Source organism: Aquarana catesbeiana, linkage group LG03 (genome assembly GCF_042186555.1).
Source record: "Aquarana catesbeiana isolate 2022-GZ linkage group LG03, ASM4218655v1, whole genome shotgun sequence".
Lineage (NCBI taxonomy): Eukaryota > Metazoa > Chordata > Amphibia > Anura > Ranidae > Aquarana > Aquarana catesbeiana.
In genome coordinates this window covers 149,748,826-149,771,107 of record NC_133326.1, presented here as the reverse complement: position 1 = coordinate 149,771,107, position 22,282 = coordinate 149,748,826, and the positions used below count along the sequence as shown (strand labels likewise).

Sequence of the window (22,282 nt, the reverse complement as noted above, 5' to 3'; positions counted from 1 at the left end):
TTACCACCACACCAGTTACTGTGTCCCTGATTACCACCACACCAGTTACTGTGTCCCTGATTACCGCCATACCAGTTACTGTATCCTTGATTACCACCACACCAGTTACTGTGTCCCTGATTACCGCCATACCAGTTACTGTATCCTTGATTACCACCACACCAGTTACTGTATCCCTGATTACCACCACACCAGTTACTGTGTCCCTGATTACTGCCATACCAGTTACTGTGTCCCTGATTACTGCCATACCAGTTACTGTGTCCCTGACCACCGTCACATCAGCACAATTATGCCGCTGCCTGTACTAACTCTGGCCTGTTTATTGACCATGTTTCTTCTGCTGCCTGGACCGATCTTTTGCCTGTTTGCTAACTACGTCTCTGCCTGTGGCCTGAACTGACCCATCTGTACATACCACTGACTACGTTCCTGTGAGATACCAGGCCAGTGAACATGGCATATCTTGGGGCAGTCATGTACCAGTAAGCTAGGCTTGCTTGGCTTATAGGAGCTGGGACTGCTATAGGTGATGTTACACTAAGCTATATTCCCTGACTGCTCATGACCATTACAGTACACACTTTTGACACAGTTGATTGATTTAGGTTATACACAAGATACAATGTCCAGTACATAATCTGTCCAGACAGTAGAAAAGCTTCACACATGTGGTATTACCATACTCAGGAGGAGTAGCACAATGTGTTTTGGGGCTGTAATTATAAGTATGCCCAAGCTACATGTGAGGAATCTTATGAAATTGCCAACTTTATGTAAAAAATTATTTTCATTTTCTTTCCACATTTTCTAAAAACTGGTGGCAATAAGATTAAGTCTTCAAAAAAATCACCATGCCTCAAAAAAATACCGTAGGGTGTTTGCTCTCCAAAATGTGGTCATTTTGTGGGGGTTTCTACTGTCCTGGTGTTCCAGGGCCTCCAAAAAATAGGAAGATAAAAATCATAAAAGGTGCTTCCTTGGATTTTGGGCCCCTCTATGTGTCTATGCTGTGAAAAAGTCTCAGTGCTGCGTGGCTGAGCAATTTCATTCAAAGTGTGACAGTACTGAAATCTGAGAACTGGCCTGGACAGTGTCCAGTATTGAGTTTATTAACTGATAGCCATATAATATTAAGCTATATTTGCACTATACACCAGTGTGCATCTGGCCATTGGGCATAAAGGTATGGTTTGCGTGGTTCCACCAACTGTCCTGCAATTAAGTATAATCCTCTTATTTTTTGGGATACATGATGAAATTATACAATTGAATACTTTCTGTTTTAAGAAGTCTTTTCTATGCTATATCAAAGCAATCAATAGGATTGAACAAGCCTTTCATGGTTTAGTACAGATTTACTTTAAAGTGTTACTAAACCTACAACAGTAAAATCAAACTGTATATGCAGTAAAGGGTGCTTGTTATACTCACTGTGGAACCTAAGGGGTTAATCCTCCACATTGTGTAAAAAGGCTTTCGTTCCTGTCTTCTCTGATCCTCCCCTTCTTTTACTGTCCCTAATCCATCTCTTGATAGTACAAAGCCTTGGGAACACTCTGCATATGCTCAGTTTGGTGTGTATTGCTAGAGAGGTTTTTTTCTTTCTTGGGAGAGTGCAGTGCCAATCAGCACTGTCCAGACAGAGGGTCAGGGATCCTACAGCCTCATAGGACAGTCAGAGTAGAAGTAAACTCCTCCTACATTACAAGCTTTAACTGGATACTGATTAGTAAAGGTATTTGGCAGTTTATATATTACTAAAATAATTGCATTTCCATGTTCTGCGTACTGTGGGAGACCAGATATAGTGCATGCACTGGCTGCTTATCTGATATGCTATAGTAGTAGTAGTCATGGAAACAGATTCACATCTTAAAGTGGACCTTCAGTCATTTCTTCAACTTTCCATCTATTAAATCTTTTGCCCTTCTTGTTTTTGACTTTGGATAGTAAAACATTTTTTTCTGCCAGTAAATACCTTATACAGCCCACTTCCTCTTTTGTGTCTGGTAATTAGCCTAGGCTTATGACATCATGCACAGACATCATGCACAGCTCTCTCTTTCTCACTCTCTTGAGAGTTTGCCATGAAGGGAGTGGAGAGGAGTCATAAGAGAGCCAATGAAAGCTGCAGAGCTGGAGGTGTGCCTCTGTGTGTCTGTGTAAATCCAGGAAGTGAACAGGCAGCAGCATCAGCTGCCCACAGTTAAAATGGCTGCAGCCAGACTCAGTGGAGGGAGATTTCTGCAGCATATTTGGCAAGTACAGAATGACAGTATATATAAAATAATATGCAAAGTGGATGGAGGGAAGCTTCAGAATGGCAAAAATGTTTTTATTACAAATTATGTGAGCAGACTGCAGTTCCTCTTCAAAGTGTTACTAAACCCACAACAGTAAAATCCGTCTGTATATGCAGTAAAGCATGCTTGTTATACTCACTGTGGAACCTAAGGGGTTAATACTCTGCATCTAAAAAGCCTGTTTGATCTTGTCTTCTCTGATCCTCCTTTCCTTCCATTGGCTCCTAAGAATTTCCTGATAACAGTGGAGTCAGTCTGCACATGCTCAGTTTGGTGTATAGAGAGTGCAGGAGAGGTTTTTTTTTTCTTGGGAGGATGCATGTGATCAGCACAGGGCCAATCAGCACTGTCCAGACAGAGGGTCGGGGGTCTTGCAGTCTCCTAGCACAGTCAGAAAAACTCCTCCTACATGCTTTAACCACTGCTTGGTTGGACACTGATAGAAGTCACTAACTGCTCTAACTTCTCATAAGAAGGGTCCTGGGTTTAGTAACACTTTAAGCCTCTAATGTACTGTATGTTACAATCTAATATGATCCCTTATGATTAAAGGGGTTGTAAACCTTTGTCGTTTTTCACCTAAATGCATTCTATGCATTTAGGTGAAAAACATTCTTCCATGCAGCAGTGCCCTCGAGCTGCCCTTATACTTACCTGAGCCCCGAAATTTGCACGACGGGAATGAGCACACCAGCTCCAGCCGGTGTCTCGTGTCCTGATTAGATAGATTGATAGCAGCACAGCCATTGGCTCTTGCTGCTGTCAATCAGATCCACCGGGAGGGGGTCGAGTCATACATCCGGTGGCTATGGACGCTAAATACTGGACTCGGGAGCGCGTCCGCAAGGTAACCCCCTCACTTCCCCTAGGGGGTTATCTGATGTGGGGAGGAGCCGCGAGAGCCGCCGCGGGACCCCTGAGGAGCAGGTTTGGGGCCACTCTGTGCAAAACGAGCTGCACAGTGGAGGTAAGTATGATATGTTTGTTATTTTAAATAAAATAAAAAATGACAATCACTTTAAGAGCTGGGATATGACACATAACAATTAACTGGCAGTGTTCCATCCTGATTTTAATGCAAGGAAAATAGAGGATGACTTAAATGCAAAAACAGTGAGCAAAATGCTTCATTTACTGCTGGCGGAAGTTTTATTATACTCTTAGGTGATGCTGGAGAGAGTACTTTCTAAGGAAATGGATCATTCCATGAAGCGTTATTACTGGAAAGTTAGGAGTTAAGTCACTGTCTTTCCATATAAGAGCTCTATAGTGCTGTAAGTACAGCTAATAGTGGTAGAACATTATTTTGATGCACTGTGTTCATACAGCAGTAGTACTTCTCAGGTAGAAAAAAAAAATCTGTGAACACCGTGACATTTTACGCAGTTACATGTAATTACGCAGTTACTTTGGAACTATTATATTATTGAACTGTAGCATTTGATGAGACTGCAGGCTGTACTGTTTGTGCCTGTGAATTCATACTCAATTATTCTGTTCGCTCCTGTAATGGCCGTAAGATTTGTCACTGTTAACTGCATAACAATTTGTGGTTACCATCAGAGTAAAAGTGCTGCACTTTTAAAAGTCTTGTGTAACCTAATGAAGACAAATAAATACAATCGTTTTTATGCTTTTGCAAGGGAAACATTTCAGATGTGTGCTTTTCAGAGATGAGCGGAGGGAAGGTTGGTTATATATGCTTTGCTAGATGATAAAAGACTGAATGTTATTATTTGTAAATTTCCAGCGCCGTGTAGGAGGAGAATCAAGTTAATGTTTTTTGCCTCATACATTGCTTCCATGTTTGATTTATGAGGATCAGGATCATCAGAGTGATTTGCTAGGAATATTTTAATAATTTCATCGTGCCAGCCATGAAAGTATAGATGGAAGAGCCGCCGAGCACATGTGAAGGCACAGCAATAAAAAAGCTGTGTCAGGTACTATACATACTGTGAGATATGATAAATTATCATAAGATACACAGGGGTCTAATTATAAATATAGTGGAAAGGAAAGACAGCGGTGTCTGCTTAAAGTTAAGGATATCCTTACCTTTACTGTTCTGAGGGAATTCCTTACTTGGTTCCCACACAGACCCCATACCTGCACCTTTTGCACCTCTAAATACCAAATCTTTCCCAAAGTGTGCTGCTGAGAAATTCAAGACGAGGAAAGAATTCATTCTTCCCTTTACATGTGCTATTCTCAGAAAGGAATTAGAGAAGAGGCACAAGAAAGCCTTTTTTTTCCCCAAACCATAGTCAGTCAAGAAATGTGAGTTTAAGATGTGGGGAGAAGAAGCTCAGGAGTTAAGGCTGGTTTCACACTGTCTTCGGATGCGGCTCACAGCAGGGATCCAGTGCGACCCTGTTCTTCTTTTCAATGACGATTCATACCTGAATTTTTCCTGAATTCGGACCTGAAACGAAACCAAAGGCCCACAGGACCCCCAGGTCCATTTTTAAGGCAGGGCAAAAGGGGCAGCTGCCCAGGGCCCTGTCATTGTTGTGGGGCCCAAAACAGCTGCCTCATACTTGCCAACTCTCCTGATTTAAATTCCCTCGTCCCTTGAGGTTTTAGTCCCGTGCTGTGTCCCAATATCTCAGTGTGAAGTGCTGCTACTAATGCTACCTAGCTCTGCCCTTTTGTTGTGTACAAATGACTCACCTGCAGACCCTGTGTTTACATGTAAATTACCAGCATTCATATGTAAATAGAGGCGGCATTCATATGTAAATAGCGGCCGGCGGCATTCATATGTATATCATGCCCCCCTAAGGTCATATCCACAGTAAACTCTAGCAGCTCAAGCAGAAATCACGTGCTGTAACCTCTAGCAACTAATCAGTGAGCCATCAGTCAGTAACCTCTAGCAACCAGTCAGTGAGTGGTAATGATACACTGTAACCTCTGGCAACCAATCGCAATAGCTGCCTGATCTGATTCAGTAAACTGATTTTGAGTCCAGTTGCAATTTATTTTATGTCTCAGAGCAGGTGGAGAGCGAAACTGCATGGAGGGGGCCCCAAGAAAAGTTTTGTCCAGGGTCCAATCAATATTAAAGACAGCCCTGAGGACCCCTGTGCAATGCGCTCCACTGCAGCCCCGGAGATGTGTAAATCGACTCCATTGAGAGCCGGCCACAATCTCCTGTTATGCAAATTGGATGTGGGGAAACCTGCATCCAATTCACATCAGTGTAAACCCAGCTTAAAGCACTACTAAAGTCTCCTTTTTATTTTCTTTAACCACTTAAAGACTGGGCCTATTTTTCAGAATCGGTGTTTACAAGTTAAAATCTGTTTTTTGTTTTTTTTTTCTAGAAAATTACTTAGAACCCCCAAACATTATATATATATTTTTCCAACACCCAAGAGAATAAAAATGGCAGTCATTGTAATACTTTTTGTCACACTGTATTTACGCAGCGGTAATTTTCTTTATTGTGAAAGATAATGTTACGCCGAGTAAACTGATACCTCACATGTCACGCTTCAAAATTACACCCGTTCGTGAAATGGTGACAAAAACATTTACCCTTAAAAATAGGCTACGTTTAAAAATTTCTACAGGTTACCAGTTTTGAGTTACAGAGGAGGTCTAGGGCTAGAATTATTGCTCTTGCTCTAACAATCGCAGCGATACCTTACATGTGTGGTTTGAACACCGTTTTCAAATGCAGGCGCTACTCGTGTATGCGTTCACTTCAGCGTATGAGCTCGTCGGGACGGGCGTTTAAAAAAAAAAATCTTATTTATTTTACTTTTTTTTTTTTTTTTAACACTGTCCTTTAAAAAAAAAAAAAATTGGGTCACTTTTATTTCTATTACAAGGAATGTAAACATCCCTTGTAATAGAAAAAAGGCATGACAGGACCTCTTACATATGAGATCTGGGGTCAAAAAGACCTCAGATCTCATATTTACACTAAAATGCAAAAAAAAAAAAAAATGTAATTTGAAAAAAAAAAGTAAAAAAACATTTTCTCCTTTAAGAGCATTGGGCGGAAGTGACGTTTGACGTCGCTTCTGCCAGTAATTCCTATTAAGCAGAGTCTTCCCCTCACTCAGCAGCCAGCCAAAGAGGAGAGAGGACCCGATTGTCTCCGCCGCTACTGGCAGCTCCGGTAAGCGGTGGAGACCACTGGAGTGCGGCGGGAAGGGCCCTTTCCCATGCCCGATTAAAATTGATCTTGCGGCAAATCCACCACAGAGACCACTTTTATCTGAAAGTGGACTGCCTGCTAAAGAAGAGGATACCGGGGTTAGGGCAGCTATCTGCTGCCGTAACAACGGTATTCTTCTTCAAACAGCCGCCGTATATTGACGGCGGGTGATCCGTAAGTGATTAAAATTAACAAACGTATTATACTTACCTGCTCTGTGCAGTGATTTTGCACAGAGCAGCCCAGATCCTCCTCTTCTCGGGTCCCGCTTCTGTGCTCCTGGCCCATCCCTTCTGTCAAGTACCCCCACAGCAAGCAGCTTGCTATGGGGGCACCTGAGCTGCAGCTCTGTGTGTCCATTCATATGAAAATCTGCAGTTCGGTCCCGCCCCCTCTCTCTCCTGATTGGCTATCAGGAGGGTGAGTACCGGACGGCCGAGGCACTCATGTACATCGCTGGATAGACATAAAGCACGGGTAAGTATTAGGGGGGCTGAGGGGGGTTGCTGCACACACTAGTTTTTTTATCTTAATGCGTGTGCATTAAGATAAAAAAACCTTCTGCCTTTACAACCACTTTAATGGACGGTATAAGCAAGGAACTGGATGGTGAGGCCAGAAATTATTTTCACCATAAGGGAGTAGTTCTAAGGCCTCTAGCAATCAATCAGATACAATTCCAGTTCTTGTTCCAGGATCTTAGTGTTGCTTTCTAGCTGAACAAAGGGGCCACATTGGTGAAAGTTAGGACAGCTGCTGTATTCACATTAGTTCTTGACAATGGCTGTGAAAACTATTAGTGCCAAGATCTTGACATTGAGAACATATTTAGAGTACAGTTATAGTTATATTTACATTTTGTTTTGATAGTAAAGTTCAGTATACACTATATTGTCAAAGGTATTGGGACGCCTGCCTTTACATGCACATGAACTTTAACGGCATCCCAGTCTTATGCCCTGTACACACGATTGGACATTGATCGGACATTCCGACAATAAAATCCATCTGATTTTTTCTGACAGATTTTGGGCCAAACTTGTCTTGCATACACACGGTCGCACAAAGTTGTCAGAAAATCTGATCGGTCTGAACGCAGTGACATAAAACACGTATGTCGGGACTATAAACGGGGCAGTAGCCAATAGCTTTCGTCTCTTAATTTTTTCTGAGCATGCGTGGCACTTTGTGCGTCGGATTTGTGTACACATGATCGGAATTTAAACGATCGGATTTTGTTGTCGGAAAATGTTATATCCTGCTCTCAAACTTTGTGTGTCGGAAATTCTGACGGAAAAAGTCCTATGGAGCCCACACACGATCTGAATTTCCAACAACACAATCTGATCGCACTTTTTCCATCGGAAAATCCGACTGTGTGTACAGGGCATTAGTCCGTATGGTTAAATATTGTGCTGGCCCACCCTTTACAGCAGGAATCTCCAAACCAGGGTCCTTCAGCTGTTGCGAAACTACACATCCCATGAGGCATTGTAAAACTCTGACATTCACAGACATGACTAGGCATGATGGGAATTGTAGTTCAACTGGAGGGCCACAGTTTGGAGACCCCTGCTATACAGCTATAACGGCTTCAACTCTTCTGGGAAAGCTGTCTACAAGGTTTAGGAGGGTGCCTATGGGAATGTTTGACTATTCTTCCAGAAGCACATTTATAAGGTCAGGCACTGCTGTTGGATGAGAAGGCATGGCTTGCCCTAATGTATCCCAAAGGTGTTCTATCGGGTTGAGGTCAGTTAAGTTCCTTCACCCCAAACTTGCTCATACATGTCTTTATGGACCTTGCTTTGTGCACTGCTGCGCAGTCATGTTGGAACAGGAAGGGGCCGTCCCCAAACTGTTCCCACAAAGTTGGAAGCATTAAATTGTTCAAAATTATGTCTTAAGTGTTCCCTTCACTGGAACGAAGGAGCCAAGCCCAACCCCTGAAAAACAACCCCACATCATAATCTCCCCTCCACCACATGATTTGGATCAGTGCACAAAGCAAGGTCCATACTTGACTGACTTGCACAGAGTTCTGACCTAAACCCGATAGAACACCTTTGGGATGAATTAGAGCGGAGACTGCGATCCAGGCCTTCTCATCCAACATCAGTGCCTGACCTCACACAAATGTGCTGGAAGAATTCTGGAAGAATGGTCAAACATTCCCATAGACACACTCCTAAACTTTGTGGACAGTCTTCCCAGAAGAGTTGAAGCGGTTATATCTGCAAAGGATGGGCCGACTAAATATTGAACCCTACAGCATAAGACTGGGATGCCATTAAAAATCATGTGCATGTAAAGGCAGGCGTCACAATAATTTTGACAATATAGTGTATGTGATAGCATGTGAAAAGAAGAATCAATATTTTGGGGCAAACCAATGTTGGGGCTAACCATGATCAAACATTAGAATTGCTTATAGAGGCTCTTTTGAAATACTCTAGGAGCGTTTTGGCGTTTTTTTTTCTCCTGGGAAAATGCTCCCAAGACTCTATAAAAACAATTTTTTTTTCTGCTCCTAAACTCAAAGCAGGGGTAGGCAACCTCGGCCCTCCAGCTGTGGTGAAACTACAAGCCCCATTAGACATTGCAAGAGCCTGACAATCACAGGCATGACTCCTAGAGGCAGAGGCATGATGGTGTTTGTAGTTTCACCACAGCAGCTCATAATATCTTCTAGGAGCTTAAAAAAATGCTAGTGTGCATGGAGCTTAAAGTTTCACAATAAAAAAAAAAAAGCAGGCATATTTTTGGGGCCAAAAACCTCCCGCTTCATCAGGGCTTAAGATCTTTAGCTGGATTCAGAAAGAAACTTTGCTTTAATATTCTGTATAGGTAAACTCTCCATCAATTGGGTCTGCACTATTGGCAGTGGCTCCAGTTGCAAGTTTTCAGTAGTGCCAGTGTTCCTGGCAATACCAATAGTTTATGACTATTGCCTGGAAAGCTGGCACAGCTCTTATGATGCCACTGTCAATAACGCAGGCACAATATGCATACCCCCCAACTTTCTGAGATGGGAATGAGGGACACCTATTAGCAAAAGTGTATAGACATAGGACACACACCCTGCCACACCCCTTTAAAGGAGAATTATACAAAAAAATGATTGATTAAACCCACAAGTGTTTGTTTTTTATCATTACAGTTACGTTTTATTGGCTTTTGGTATTTACAGATGCAGCAATTTAGAAACTGGATGAAAGGTTTAGCATTCTAAAACACTTTTGGATAGATAAATAGTGTATTTTATATGCATCTATATAAATCTGACCAAAAATGAGGGACAAATGAGGAGAAAAGAGGGACTTTGTTCAAAATGAGGGACAGTCCCTCTAAATCAGGGGACGGTTTAAAGCTATGACAATATGGGTTGCACCTTCTTTCTTCTCACCATACATACTAGCCACTTCCTACTAACTGAATGGGATATTATTCTTTCTATAGTACTTTGATCAGTGCCAGCATTGTGGTAAGAAAGAAACATTGGAAACAGCAGTGAGCAAATTACATGATCAGCAATGGATGTACGGGATGTACTGTACAGAATGCCCTCATACAAAGGAAGACATATTTATTTATTTTTTGCCAGTCTTATAAAATCCTAGCTGAATGCAGACGCAAAAAAAAGGTAAAAAATGCTTTTATAGCAGAGATATACTATATGTTATATACATTTTTAACAAAAGTTAAGTTTTTTAACTTATTCCTTAACAATAAACTTTTTTTCTTCTTCCTTGCCCAATAAGTTAGGTCAACTTTTCATGTTGTGCCTAATCTCTGTATCTGTGGTCACCTGTAGAAGTGATAGATGAGGTGCCCCTGAAACCATTCTGAACAAATGTATCAAAGGTAGTTCAGACAAGCAGAATGAGCTGCATATCAACTCTACGTTCCTACAGCATCAATATCCCAGATTGTGCATCCCAAGGCAATGTTGTTAGTATTTTGCCCTCGAAGGCTGCCATACCACAAGCATTCCACCAGCCTTTTGATTTATTTATTTCTTGAAATCAAATGACAGCAAACTCCCTAAAGACAAACCAACTTCAGCTCTAACACCTTCTCCTGCAAAAAGAAAAACTGTAAAACCTGTTGTCTGTTCCGTGTACTTGGGGAGTGGTCTATTCTTCCAATGGGAACATGTGCATCTTCCTGTAGTAAATATATATGGTTTATGGCATCTCGGTTCTTCAAGCTTTGTAAGGGTTCATCCATGTTTTGTTTGACCTGTTATACACATAGTAGCATTGCAGCCAGGGACTGAATAATTTGATAAACCAACAGGATTTTTTACAACCTAAAATAACTATTGCTTGATGTAAACCTTGTTAGGGTTTCATAAGAAATAAATCTATTATTAGAGTTAGGGGTTGATTTACTAAAAGCAAATAGACTTTAGTGCAGTTTCACTCTGCATGGGCAATTGCTCCAGAGCTTAGTAAATGAGGTAAAGCTTCATTTTGCAAAGAGTACCAAATCACGTGCAAGGAAAATAAAAAGAAACTGCATTTTTGCTTGCACTTGATTGGATGATGGAAGTTACCAGAGCTTCTGCTCATTTACTACTCCCTGAAGCAACTGCATTTGCAAAGTTCACAGTATTTTTGGCTTTTGTAAATCAACGCCATATTGTTATACTTAGGAATTAAACAAATGATATTCATGAATAAAAAGAAGCGAATAGGGTATTTTTTAGTCCAGCGAGATGTTTTAGAAACTCAGCTGAAAAATGTAACGTATTGCTATAAAGTGTCTAATTTTAGTGTTAACAGATTTGCTTATTAAAATAAATTAGCATAAGGTAAAAATGTATAAAAGTTACAAAATAAAAGGATACAAAGTAACTCAGCTGATTCTGAAGTGACTATACCTACTAATTTCAGCTTTCTAGCTTTAGGAGAGATTACAGATCCACTGGGACAACTGATTCTGCCAGCTCTATAAGAACCCAGTAGGCTCTACCATCTGCTGGTTGGTAGGAAATAGTAAGATATAAACCTTAGAAACAAAAGAAGGGTCACTGGTTAGTAATGAAAGAGTTAAACCATCATACATATATTTACATTAATACTGTATATAAAAATATTTATTTGCCGTAAGCATTACAAATGATATAAGGTAGAGGTTTTCAGATGAGGCAAGTATTTCAAAGCTTGGGATTCGCTGTGCAATTACCACAAGGTACAATTGAGGGAGTTGAGCACCACATGTTACTTCAGAACCACATATTGGACATGATATGGTTATAAACTGAATACAATGAAAATCCCATGTCTACCTGCTACACCTCACCCTTTGTAAGTTGTCATATGCTAACACAGTGACTGCCTTTCATTTTCTTGTAGCATTTGGCACCGGTACACTTCCTTTCATACCTTCCCCCCTACTTTGTAAGTAATTCATAAAAACTGGATGAACAGGGTGGTGCTTTTCAAGGCAACCATAGAGTCTGTATTTTATGTTCACTTTACACATTACAGGAGATATTTACTATGATTTAACTTTGACTCTTAGTTGTTATGGGTATTATTACATTAGTTCTAAACTTCGGTTTTCGTATTTCATAACATTGTAAACTATAGTCTAAAAATACATTGTAAAATGTAAACCTGCTTTCACCTACATTTTACAACCACCATCCATTTTCCAGGTGTTTTACCTTTAGAATCACTATATTATCAGTATTGTAGTCTGATAAATATTTGAGGCGCATGCGATATATTCATTAATTTTATGCAGAAAACAATATAAATAAAGGTATAGGAATGAAGAGAAATAATCCCTACCCTGAATACTATAATTATGTACATTATCTATTTACAGTTATCACAATATACAATACCATATTTTTCGTGATAACGGTCTCTTAAGACTTTGGCTTGCTTTGTGGTATTGTAAACAGGCAACAAGTACTTTGTTGATCACTAGTGTGTAATAGATCATACTTTTTACTTCAAGCAGTAGACTGCATCTGAGAGCCAGAAACCAAAAATGCTATTGAATTCATTTTTAACCACTTCCCGCCCGGCCTATAGCAGAATGACGACCGGGCGGTGGTTCAGTTATCCTGACTGGGTGTCATATGACGTCCTGCAGGATAACATCCTCCACACACCCGTGGGGGTGCACAGCGCGGCGATCGGTAGTGCGGTGTGTCAGTCTGACACACCGCTACACCAATCTCAGTAAAGAGCCTCCGACGGAGGCTCTTTACCACATGACCAGCCATGTCCAATCACGGCTGATCACGATGTAAACAGGAAGAGCCGTTGATCGGCTTTTCCTCACTCACATCTGAGTACAGGAGAGCCAATCGGAGGCTCTCCTGACAGGGGAGTCTGCGCTGATTGTTTATCAGCGCAGCCCCCCCTCGGATGCCCACACTGGACCACCAAGGGAAGCTGCCAGGACCACCAGGGAAACACATAATATGTGGATGGCCAGGTACATCCCCCATGGCCATCCACATGTGCCAACATATGCCCAATCTATGCCAATCAGTGCCCACAAATGGGCACTGACTGGCACTATTAAGAAAACAAAAAAATTCAGTGATGCCCAGCAATGCCACCCATCAGTGTCATCAGTGCCACCCATCAGTGTCTATCAGTGCCACCTATAAGTGCCCATCAGTGCCCATTTATCAGTGCTCATCAGTGCCCATCCATGCCACCCATCAGTGCCACCCATAAGTACCCATCAGTGCTGCCTACGAGAGCCCATCAGTGCCGCCTATGAGTGCCCATCAGTGCCACCTATGAGTGCCCATTGTGCCGCATACAAGTGCCACCTATCAGTGTCCATCAGTGCCACCTATCAGTGCCCATCAGTGTCGCCTATCAGTGCCCCTCATCAGTGTCCATCAGTGTCACCTCATCAATGCCCATCAGTGCCGCCTTATCAGTGCCCGTCAGTGCAGCCATATCAGTGCCCATCACTGAAGAAGAAAACGTACTTATTTACAAAATTTTTTAAAAGAAGCAAAGAAAAACTTTTTTTTTTATTTGTTGCGCAAAAAATAAAAATTGCAGAGGTGATCAAATACCACCAAAAGAAAGCTCTATTTGTGGGAACAAAATGATAAAACATTTGTTTGGGTGCAATGTAGCATGACAGCGCAATTGTAACAGCGCTGAAAGCTGAAAATTGGCCTGGGCAGGAAGGTGTAAAAGTGCCTGGTATTGAAGTGGTTAATATTCAAAGCAAACTCACCCATCTATCCCTGTCTCAATGCTTTATTTTGCTAAGAAATCACTTTGAAAAATACCTACTAGCATTTCTGGCACTTACTTCCTCAGGCATGCAGGCAGGAGGGTGTGCTTAGCTGAGAAAACCTCTCCTCCCCTGCTGAAGACTCCTGGGATGTATGACATCATTTGTCTAGGCATGAAACCCAGGAAGTAACTGAAGATATGCAAAAAAAAGTTTAAAACAAGTAAATAGGATATACTTACCTATCTATTTACTAATGCTAGCAGCAGAACGATTAAAAGGAGCGTGAAGTTCTGCTTTATTAAGTTTGTCAAATGAACAGATAAAGTATATACTGTATTTTGGCTTGTCTAATAGTGTAGATAGAAATAAATATGAATAAACATGCATAATATAAATATTACAATATGGATTTGGATTGTTTGAACTGAAATCCTCTATTCATTCCTATATAACAAACATTATATAGCTTATTGACAATACTGTTGTATGTTTCCCACAGCTCATAACAATTGCTGATGATTTCTGTGGATTGGACATGAACGCCCCCTTGGGAGTATCGGAAATGGTGAGAGGGTACCCTGTCTTCACAGAGGATCGGGACAGAATGACTTCCGTTATCGCCTATGTCTACAAAAATCATTCCCTAGCATTTGTGGGGACCAAGAGTGGCAAGCTCAAAAAGGTAGGAACATTGTGAACCCTCCAGCATTTTCCAGTCAGTTTCTGTATTGAAATATTATTTAGTAGAAGTTACAGTTTACCAGTGTATTATTCCTGTTTTTTACTTAAGGTTTGCATGGTAGACTTGTTTTAGAAATAGCCTTCTCACTGCCATATTCTGTAATATATATGACTGGCAACCTTGTCATAATGTGTGGAAAATATTCTATCCTGGTGACCTTTTTTTTGAGCATTTTATAAAATGTTCATATTAACTGGGAAGTGAAATTAATGAATCTGAATTTTGTTTGTCAACAGCACAGAAGCCTGTATTTAGGATATGTTTAGGACTGCTTGTATTATTAGATTAAAGTTGGCCACACATATAACAGTCTGATTGTACAGGTTTTTGCCAGCAAACACATAGTGTTTATCACGGGTCGGAGGGTACTATTGGCCTTATATTGATATTTTGGGAGGTCCTGGAGCAAAGGAACTTGATGAGAGGAGCAATAGTCGAATTTAGTATTAGTAAAATTTAGCATTAGTAGCATTAATAAGAAGTAGCATTAGTAGAAATTCCGGGAAGATTAGAACCCAAAATCTGCAGAAGGGGCAGACATGAAGGAGAGTAGATACAGCATCAGGGGAGACGGAAAGGCATATACCCAATTGCAGCTAATGGAAAATAGGCTTTCATCGAGGTGCAGGAACCAGGGTCTCCTGGCCTTTACCAGAGCTGTTGAAAGTACAGATGGACATGTGTGGCAGGACAGTTCTCTCTATATAACCCTTGAGATCGCTGAGCTGAACAACCACAGACGGACAGGCAGAAAAGAACTGACAGAGTTGTGTCCAGGAGCAACAAACACAAAGAGGATCAAAAGCAGTGGCCAGTATGGACAGATAAAGCTAGTACAAACAGGCAAACTGGATCAGAAGCTGAAATGAATACAGACAAAATCTCAGAAACAGAATCAATAGCCAAAACGGGCCAGATCAAAATACAAGATAGAATGCCCTAGCTCAAATGCAGGAACATGCATAGGGGTTTATTTACTAAAGGCAAATCCACTGTGCACGGCAAATGCACTTGGAAGAACACTTGGAAGTGCCGTTGCTGTAGATTTGAGGGGGACATTAAAAAAAAATAAAAAACAGCATTTTTGCTTGCACATGATTGGATGATATAAATCAGCAAAGCTTCCCCTCATTTCAAATCTTCCCCTCACATCTACAGCGACTGCACTTCCAAGTGCACTTGCAGTGCACAGAGGATTTGCCTTTAGTAAATAAACCCCTATGCATGTTCCTGCATTTGAGCTAGTAGGGCATTCTATCTTGTATTTTAGTAAATAAACCCCATAGGCTAAAGTGTCAAAGACAGAATACACTCAGATGCATCAGCCCTGGTTGGTAAGGACAGGAACCACAAGCACAGAACAGTAGAAACATAAGTAAAGCCAGACTAGGGTTCCATCCTCACCAGGTGTGGTGGGACTGCATTGGGCGCCTATTCCAGCACAGTCAACACCGGAAGACAGGGCAAAATGCCTGGTTTCTGGTGAGACCAGTTCACACGACTGCTGTGTAGGTGGTGTGTACTGAAAAGAAGTATTGCATGCACAGGGTGGGTTATGGTTCACTTTGTGACATTTTGATAAAGTTCCTTTAAAAAAAAGTAACCGTACGATGCCCAAAAACAACACTGCACTGGACCGGCGGGATTACACCACACAGTAGCTGCTACGTTCAAATGCAGCGACTAGTGCGAACGAGCCTATCAAAGCAGCACAGACAGGTCAAACACACCTGACTGGATATAATTGAATGGATTTTTAAAAATGGAACTGAACTCAGAAAGTGAAGATTTGCTATATTCCAGGGAATATTTAGAAATGTTAGTTGTGCCTAAACAGTACCTTGAAAATTTTACCTTTTGGCCTCTTTCAAACTACTGCGACTTCAAAGTCGTGTGATTTTACCGCAATTTCGCAAACGCGATTTTGCCGCAATTTCAGGGAATGCCTGTGTAACTCGCATCAAAGTTGGACCAAAGTAGTGCAGGGACTACTTTGAAGTAGGCAGGACTAATATGAATGGTTGTCATTGGGAATCATGGGGAACAACTTGTCATGCTACTTTGCAGTCCCAAATCGTGGGACAAGTCGTACAAGTGTGAGAGGGGCCTAAGTCTTGAATTCCTACTGGTATGGAAGTGCCTTGGCACTCCAGTGCCTAGAGTCTCATAGCTGTTTATCTGCAGCCTGAGATCTAAGGTACTGATAGTCTAGTAGATTTGGAGTGTGATTTAGTCATGTCATTGCTGTGTTGATCACTTTTCTCCTTGCTTGGAGGCTTTGATGTGAGGAAGCACAGCCCTGCCTCTGCCAACATGGCTGCCTTCACACATTGCAGAACAAGACATGTTATGTTAGTAATGGGGAAGAATCAGCTGCAAGGAGACCACAGGCAATGCAGCTAACTACTCCTTTGCCCTCTGCCTGCCTTTTTTGGGCACAGCTTTCAGTTTCTCATTAGGTTTACCCTTGAACAAGTACATAGTTGTCGTTGAATCTAAAGTAGATTGTACAGAGGATGTACAATCAGACTGTGATATGTGTGGCAAGCTGCGGATGACAGATAGAATAAATGATGTGAGGTCATCTTAATGTACACTACCAATTAATTATTACCTAAGCAACAGATAGAATTATTGCATGGATTATTTTTTCATTTATCTGCCTAGAACATTACCGCTAACATATTGACTTCATAGATAGAACCAAAGCTACATTAATTAGCATAGTCATTATACTTCCAAGTTTTAATTTGAATACAGTGCGTGGATAACAGAATAAATGGCAGAGTGATGTATGAGAGTCACATGACTGCAGTAAAGCATTATGTACAGTATCTGCTTGTTAATCCAGCATTAGAAATGCATAGAACAGTCACAGAAACATGGAAGACAGTGTATGCATATTACTTATTAACAGCATGTTATTTCAGAAGGGGAACAATTGAACAAGAAATTGCTTGCCATGCCCAAACAAAAGCATATAAATAATTGTGCAAATGGCTCCTTGTACACCAAAGAGTTGGATGTCTCTGATTTACTTTTGACCTACTTTTAGGACAAATTGTCATAACCACTGTAATAAAAAGGGACCTGCTGTCTAATAAGCTACTTCCTGTCGTAATGGGTATTTTTTCCTGCTTCACCATTAGGAAAGAAAAGAAAGGAAGTTTGTTTTATTAAATCTGCAGTTTCTTTCCTTGTGTACATGATTTTTTCTTTTTCGGCCAACGCCGCTTCTGTAATACTAAAGAAAAACCGCACACCAGAGCTATGTTTTTGTTTCATCAGCAAATCAATATGGATTCATAGTGAAGATACTGCACTGAGTTTTTATGTATAAATACCATTGTGTGCCCCTTTATTATCATGATGGCTGTGTAGTGGGTGGCAGTCAATAATAGGACTTACGTATGTATTTGGTCTTGGTTATAATGTGATAATATCATGTCAGGAAAATATTAATTAGAATGGAAATACTGTATAAGTTGTTTCTACTTTGCCAGACAAAATCACTTTTTCCTCCATTTCAACGACCTATAAGTAGTTATCTAAAAATGTTTTATTGCAAAGTAAATTATGACTGAGAGGTTTTTCTTCAGATAAGAGAGCTAAATAACAAATCAGCTAATGGTGGTGCAAGTATAGACCCTACAAGTAAAACTTTAACACATAATTCCTATTGCCTGGGTGGAATATTGTGCTGTTTGAAGAATTAGTGCACTTTCACTAAAAAAAGGCTCAGCCGCCCCCTATTAAAAACATACCCAAACAGAGACCTCAGGTCAAGTGATCATACAGTTCTAAACACTGCAGCCAACATTTTGTGCTGTGTACTGCTCATGTGCCAGCTGCCTGAAATAAAGTATGGTAAGGTTGCTGCACAGTTGGTTGGCTCCCACAACAGTGAAATACCACCTTGTGTAGGATGCATAAATTTAAAAAGTTGGGTCTCTGTTTGGGTATCAGGTCTCCAAGGAATGCCAACTTATACTTTTTAGTTGAAAGTGAAATAATTCTTAAAGCAAAAGAGCAAAGAAAGTAATGCAGGATTATTATTAGTTGACTGATATGACCCATTTTTAAGAGGCTGTCACACCTCTGGTAGAGTAAAAAAAAAAAAAAGGCCTCAGAGTGCCCACCCTAAATCTGGCCATACATGGTTCTGAACCAATTTCTCCATCCACATATTTGCGGTGGATGGTGGAATCCTCACCACTGTGCTATTGTATTCTGACAGCAGGGAGACTCCCCTGCTGTCAGAATATACAGATCAACACTGCAGCCTATTGCCTGCAGCACTGATTTGAGCAGCTTTTATCTGACAGAGTGGTTCAATAGAAATCGATCAGTAGATTAACATCTGTTCAATTACAATGGCCACACATGGATTTAAATTCGGCTGGTCCCTGCTGAACCAGACAAATTTCAATCCATCTTTGGCCACCTTTACTCATGTCATGGTTGAGACAGTCTGAACCAGGAAAAAGCTAGGTAAGCACTACTATTACACAGTATGGTCTAGTTGAAATGAAGGGCCCAGACACAAATAGGTTTTAGGGTGTTGAATACTGGAGTTCATAATAAATTATTTTCTATTGCAATAAAACAGGAAACAGGGTTAAATGGTTGTATTTAGTGGTTTTAATAGTTTATTCTAATAAAACAGCCTGCTTTTCCATTAGAATGAAGTTTTTCTTTAATTTAGCTTTGTTGAAAATATAGTGCAACTGCTGCAATGCTTTATAGGCACATATGTTCATTTTATTTCTACATGTTTGTATGTGATTCAATCCTCCTTGTACAGGGATTTTTTTGAAGATCTGTTTAAAAAATAGTTTTTCTATCATTTCTGTTGGCAGAGCTGTTTCACTATATAAATGTAACCTATTAACAATTTTATCTTTGTTTCTGAAGCTGCTAATATGCAAATTGCCTCATTTCCTAAACCAGACACCAATAATTACTTGTTGTCTGAGCATATCCTATTTGAAGATCACTGGGCGTCAGTGTGAGCCATGCTGTGCTGAAGACACCCGTATTTAAAAATTTTTACATATGTGTGACTTTTGGAGTCGTAGGGATCCCATAAACTGTATTTTTTTTGTTCTCAGAATGAGTTATTTTTCTAATCTGTTTTGGGGGAATGCTATTTCGCCAGTAGAAATTGAAATGGTACTTAGTGGAGTCCTTTTCGAATGTTATGTACAAAGTCATACTGGACCCATTATCAAGAAATGATGTTATTAATGTTTTAGAACTGCAGAGAAAAATACATTAGCATTTGAAGACTGAGAGATGATTGGAGGATAATAGACCTCTTGTCATGAATGATAAGAAATGTTGACGCAACAGGAATGTTACAAGCAGGCTGTTGGGAATCACAGCAGAAAGGTTAATTGACTTCAGTCTTTCATGAGTGTGAATCATTTCTCTGTACCCACAAGTGTGCTTTGGATGGGAAATAGTTGCAGATCCATAATGTCCGGTTTATCAGCCAGCTAAATGCATGCACTTATTTCCATCTGGTTTTGCTAATGCTTAGACCTGCACTTATCAGTGCTTGAGTGGTTGGTGAAGAAGTCTTTTATATAATGTTGCACTTTAAGAATCATGCTGGTTGCTTTCTTTCCCAAATATTTTTTCTAAGCCAGTGTTGAACAAATTAGATGACTTTAAAATAACAACATTTAGTTGTGCACATCAGGGATATACTACAAAAAGACCAAGCTGGATGTAGTACAGATTAGCAAATTGGTTTGACTCAAATTGCAAAAATTTGCTACAAATCCAGCCAGTTTATTCCAAACCAGCCAGGAAATGGTGACTTGCTTCACTGGCACACCTGCTGCTTAACTAGCCCAAAAGATCACTTACCATTTTATTTCCAAGCAACAGACTTAACTTCCAAGCAGCATACTGAAAAAAGGCCCCCAAATAGGCAGGTGGTGGAATCCAATGAGCCACAGAGGATTATTGGGCCACCTATGTGATATAATTGGCCTTAATTTGCCTTAATTTGCCTTATAAGGAAGCAGGTGCCTCTCCTTTAGGTACTACTTCAAAAGGAATTATAGAACTTTCTTGTTAAGTCAATGGTATCACACAGGGGCTGGAAGCCTGCTGCACATGCTAGCGTTTGGAATTGAACTGCTAAGTGTTTGCTCTGACCACTTTCCAACAGGGTACTCACTAAAACCACCAGACAACATGAATATTTCCCAAGTGGTATAAATAAGGTGTTTTGTTTTACTAGGTCATTGACATAGCATATTTTTCTGGTCTGCAGGATAAGAGGTTATCAGTGTCCTGAGAAATATACACAACAGTTGGTCAAGTTGGCTATCTAAGGGTAAGATGCAATTGTCCCTTACTATAGGTATATAGTGCATAAAGTTACAGGAAGCTCCCAAACATTCTTGTCACAGCCATGTGTCATGCTGTTCTTGCCTAGTGTCAGACCTTGCTGCTAAACCCCACAACAAACATTCCTGCGGGACCATCGTTGGCCAATGGGAATTTACAATAACCAGAAAAGCCACTGTCAGTAAGTGCAAGAGCATTGTTTGTCAAAACAGCCTGAGATTTGGCTGACAGGAAGGATTGGGATGATTCTACAGGTATATGCAAGCACTTCTAGGTGCACCTTTTGCACTTTAGCTTCACTTGCTCTGTCAAAGATGCCCTGCCAGTTCAGCTTGTGCCAGCAGGTCAGTGGTCACCTGAAATCTGTTCCTGCCATGTCAACTGCCTGACTTTACATACTGCAGGATGAAAAGATAATAAACAATATGTTAGATCATATGTTTGACAAGGCAGTAACTGGTAGTTTTCAGGTAACCTCTACACACTTACCATCTGTTCCAGATTTGTTGGGACAGCCCTGCTTATTAGTCAGTTGCCCTGCAATGTCTGTGTCCCAGGCTACGTCCCAGGATCGGGGCCATGGGGACAGCTTCAATTACCCTGTCCTACCACCTAGCCCTGTCATCTGTATTCAAGGGAGGCTGTATGGAGCAGCCCAGTATGTTTATTTACAGTGGAGCTGACAGTTGATTCAGCCGAGTCAGTGAGCAAGACTAGCAGAATCATCCTATCTGAAAGCAGCACAAGGTAGCCTTTGAGAATTGAGAGGATTGTTGGTGACTGCTACATGCTGGAGATAATCACACAAAAATGAGAAAGGATCACCCCAACTCCCATGGGAGCTAACCTCACTCAGTAACCAGTGTGATTGCTGCAAGGGCAGCTTGTGAGTAAGGAGGAGCTACTAGTTCTGTCTGAACACAGGTTTAGACCGAACTTAGCTTGTTTGGAGCGTTCATCCGAACATTGGACTTTCAGCCCATTAAGAAGGTGCTGAATATGAAATATAGTAGGAACACAGCAGGAGGCATTACCATCCAGCCTCATTAATTTGCTGGCCGCAACTGCCCAGGTATGTAAGCAAAGTAGCTGGGATAATGTGTGTGTGTGTGTGTGTGTGTGTGTGTGGAGTTCCCTTTCAGGTTTCCTGTAAATTTTAAGGGGGACCCCATTTTTTTTGGTGTGGGGTCCTCCATACAATTCATAGCAAATTAAGATGGAATAGCTAATGCTAAATATGAAAGTAAATACTAATCCTCAAGAATCCTTTCACATGGAGGTGCTCCGCTCTGTTCAGAAAAGGGATCTGTTTATATCTACCTGCTTCTAAACCCACATTGAGCTCCCGATCAGGCCTTCCTGGAAAACTGATCAAGCGGACTTGATCAGAAATCCCATGTGAAAGGACTTTAGAGGTAAGACTATATAGTTATACTAATTTAAGAATGAGTATTTAGTCTTTTTGTTGTC

The 22,282-nt window shown here is 40.8% G+C and overlaps 1 protein-coding gene across 2 annotated transcripts in view; it reads left to right on the top strand.

Annotated features, from left to right (window-relative positions):
* Window positions 1–22,282, top strand: part of PLXNA4 (plexin A4) — a 1,066,226-nt gene that overhangs the window by 169,601 nt on the left and 874,343 nt on the right. For both annotated transcript variants that reach the window (XM_073619416.1, XM_073619417.1), the window contains exon 3: window positions 14,207–14,389. In XM_073619416.1, the coding sequence (XP_073475517.1) occupies window positions 14,207–14,389 (183 nt within the window). The remainder of the gene's footprint in view (window positions 1–14,206; window positions 14,390–22,282) is intronic.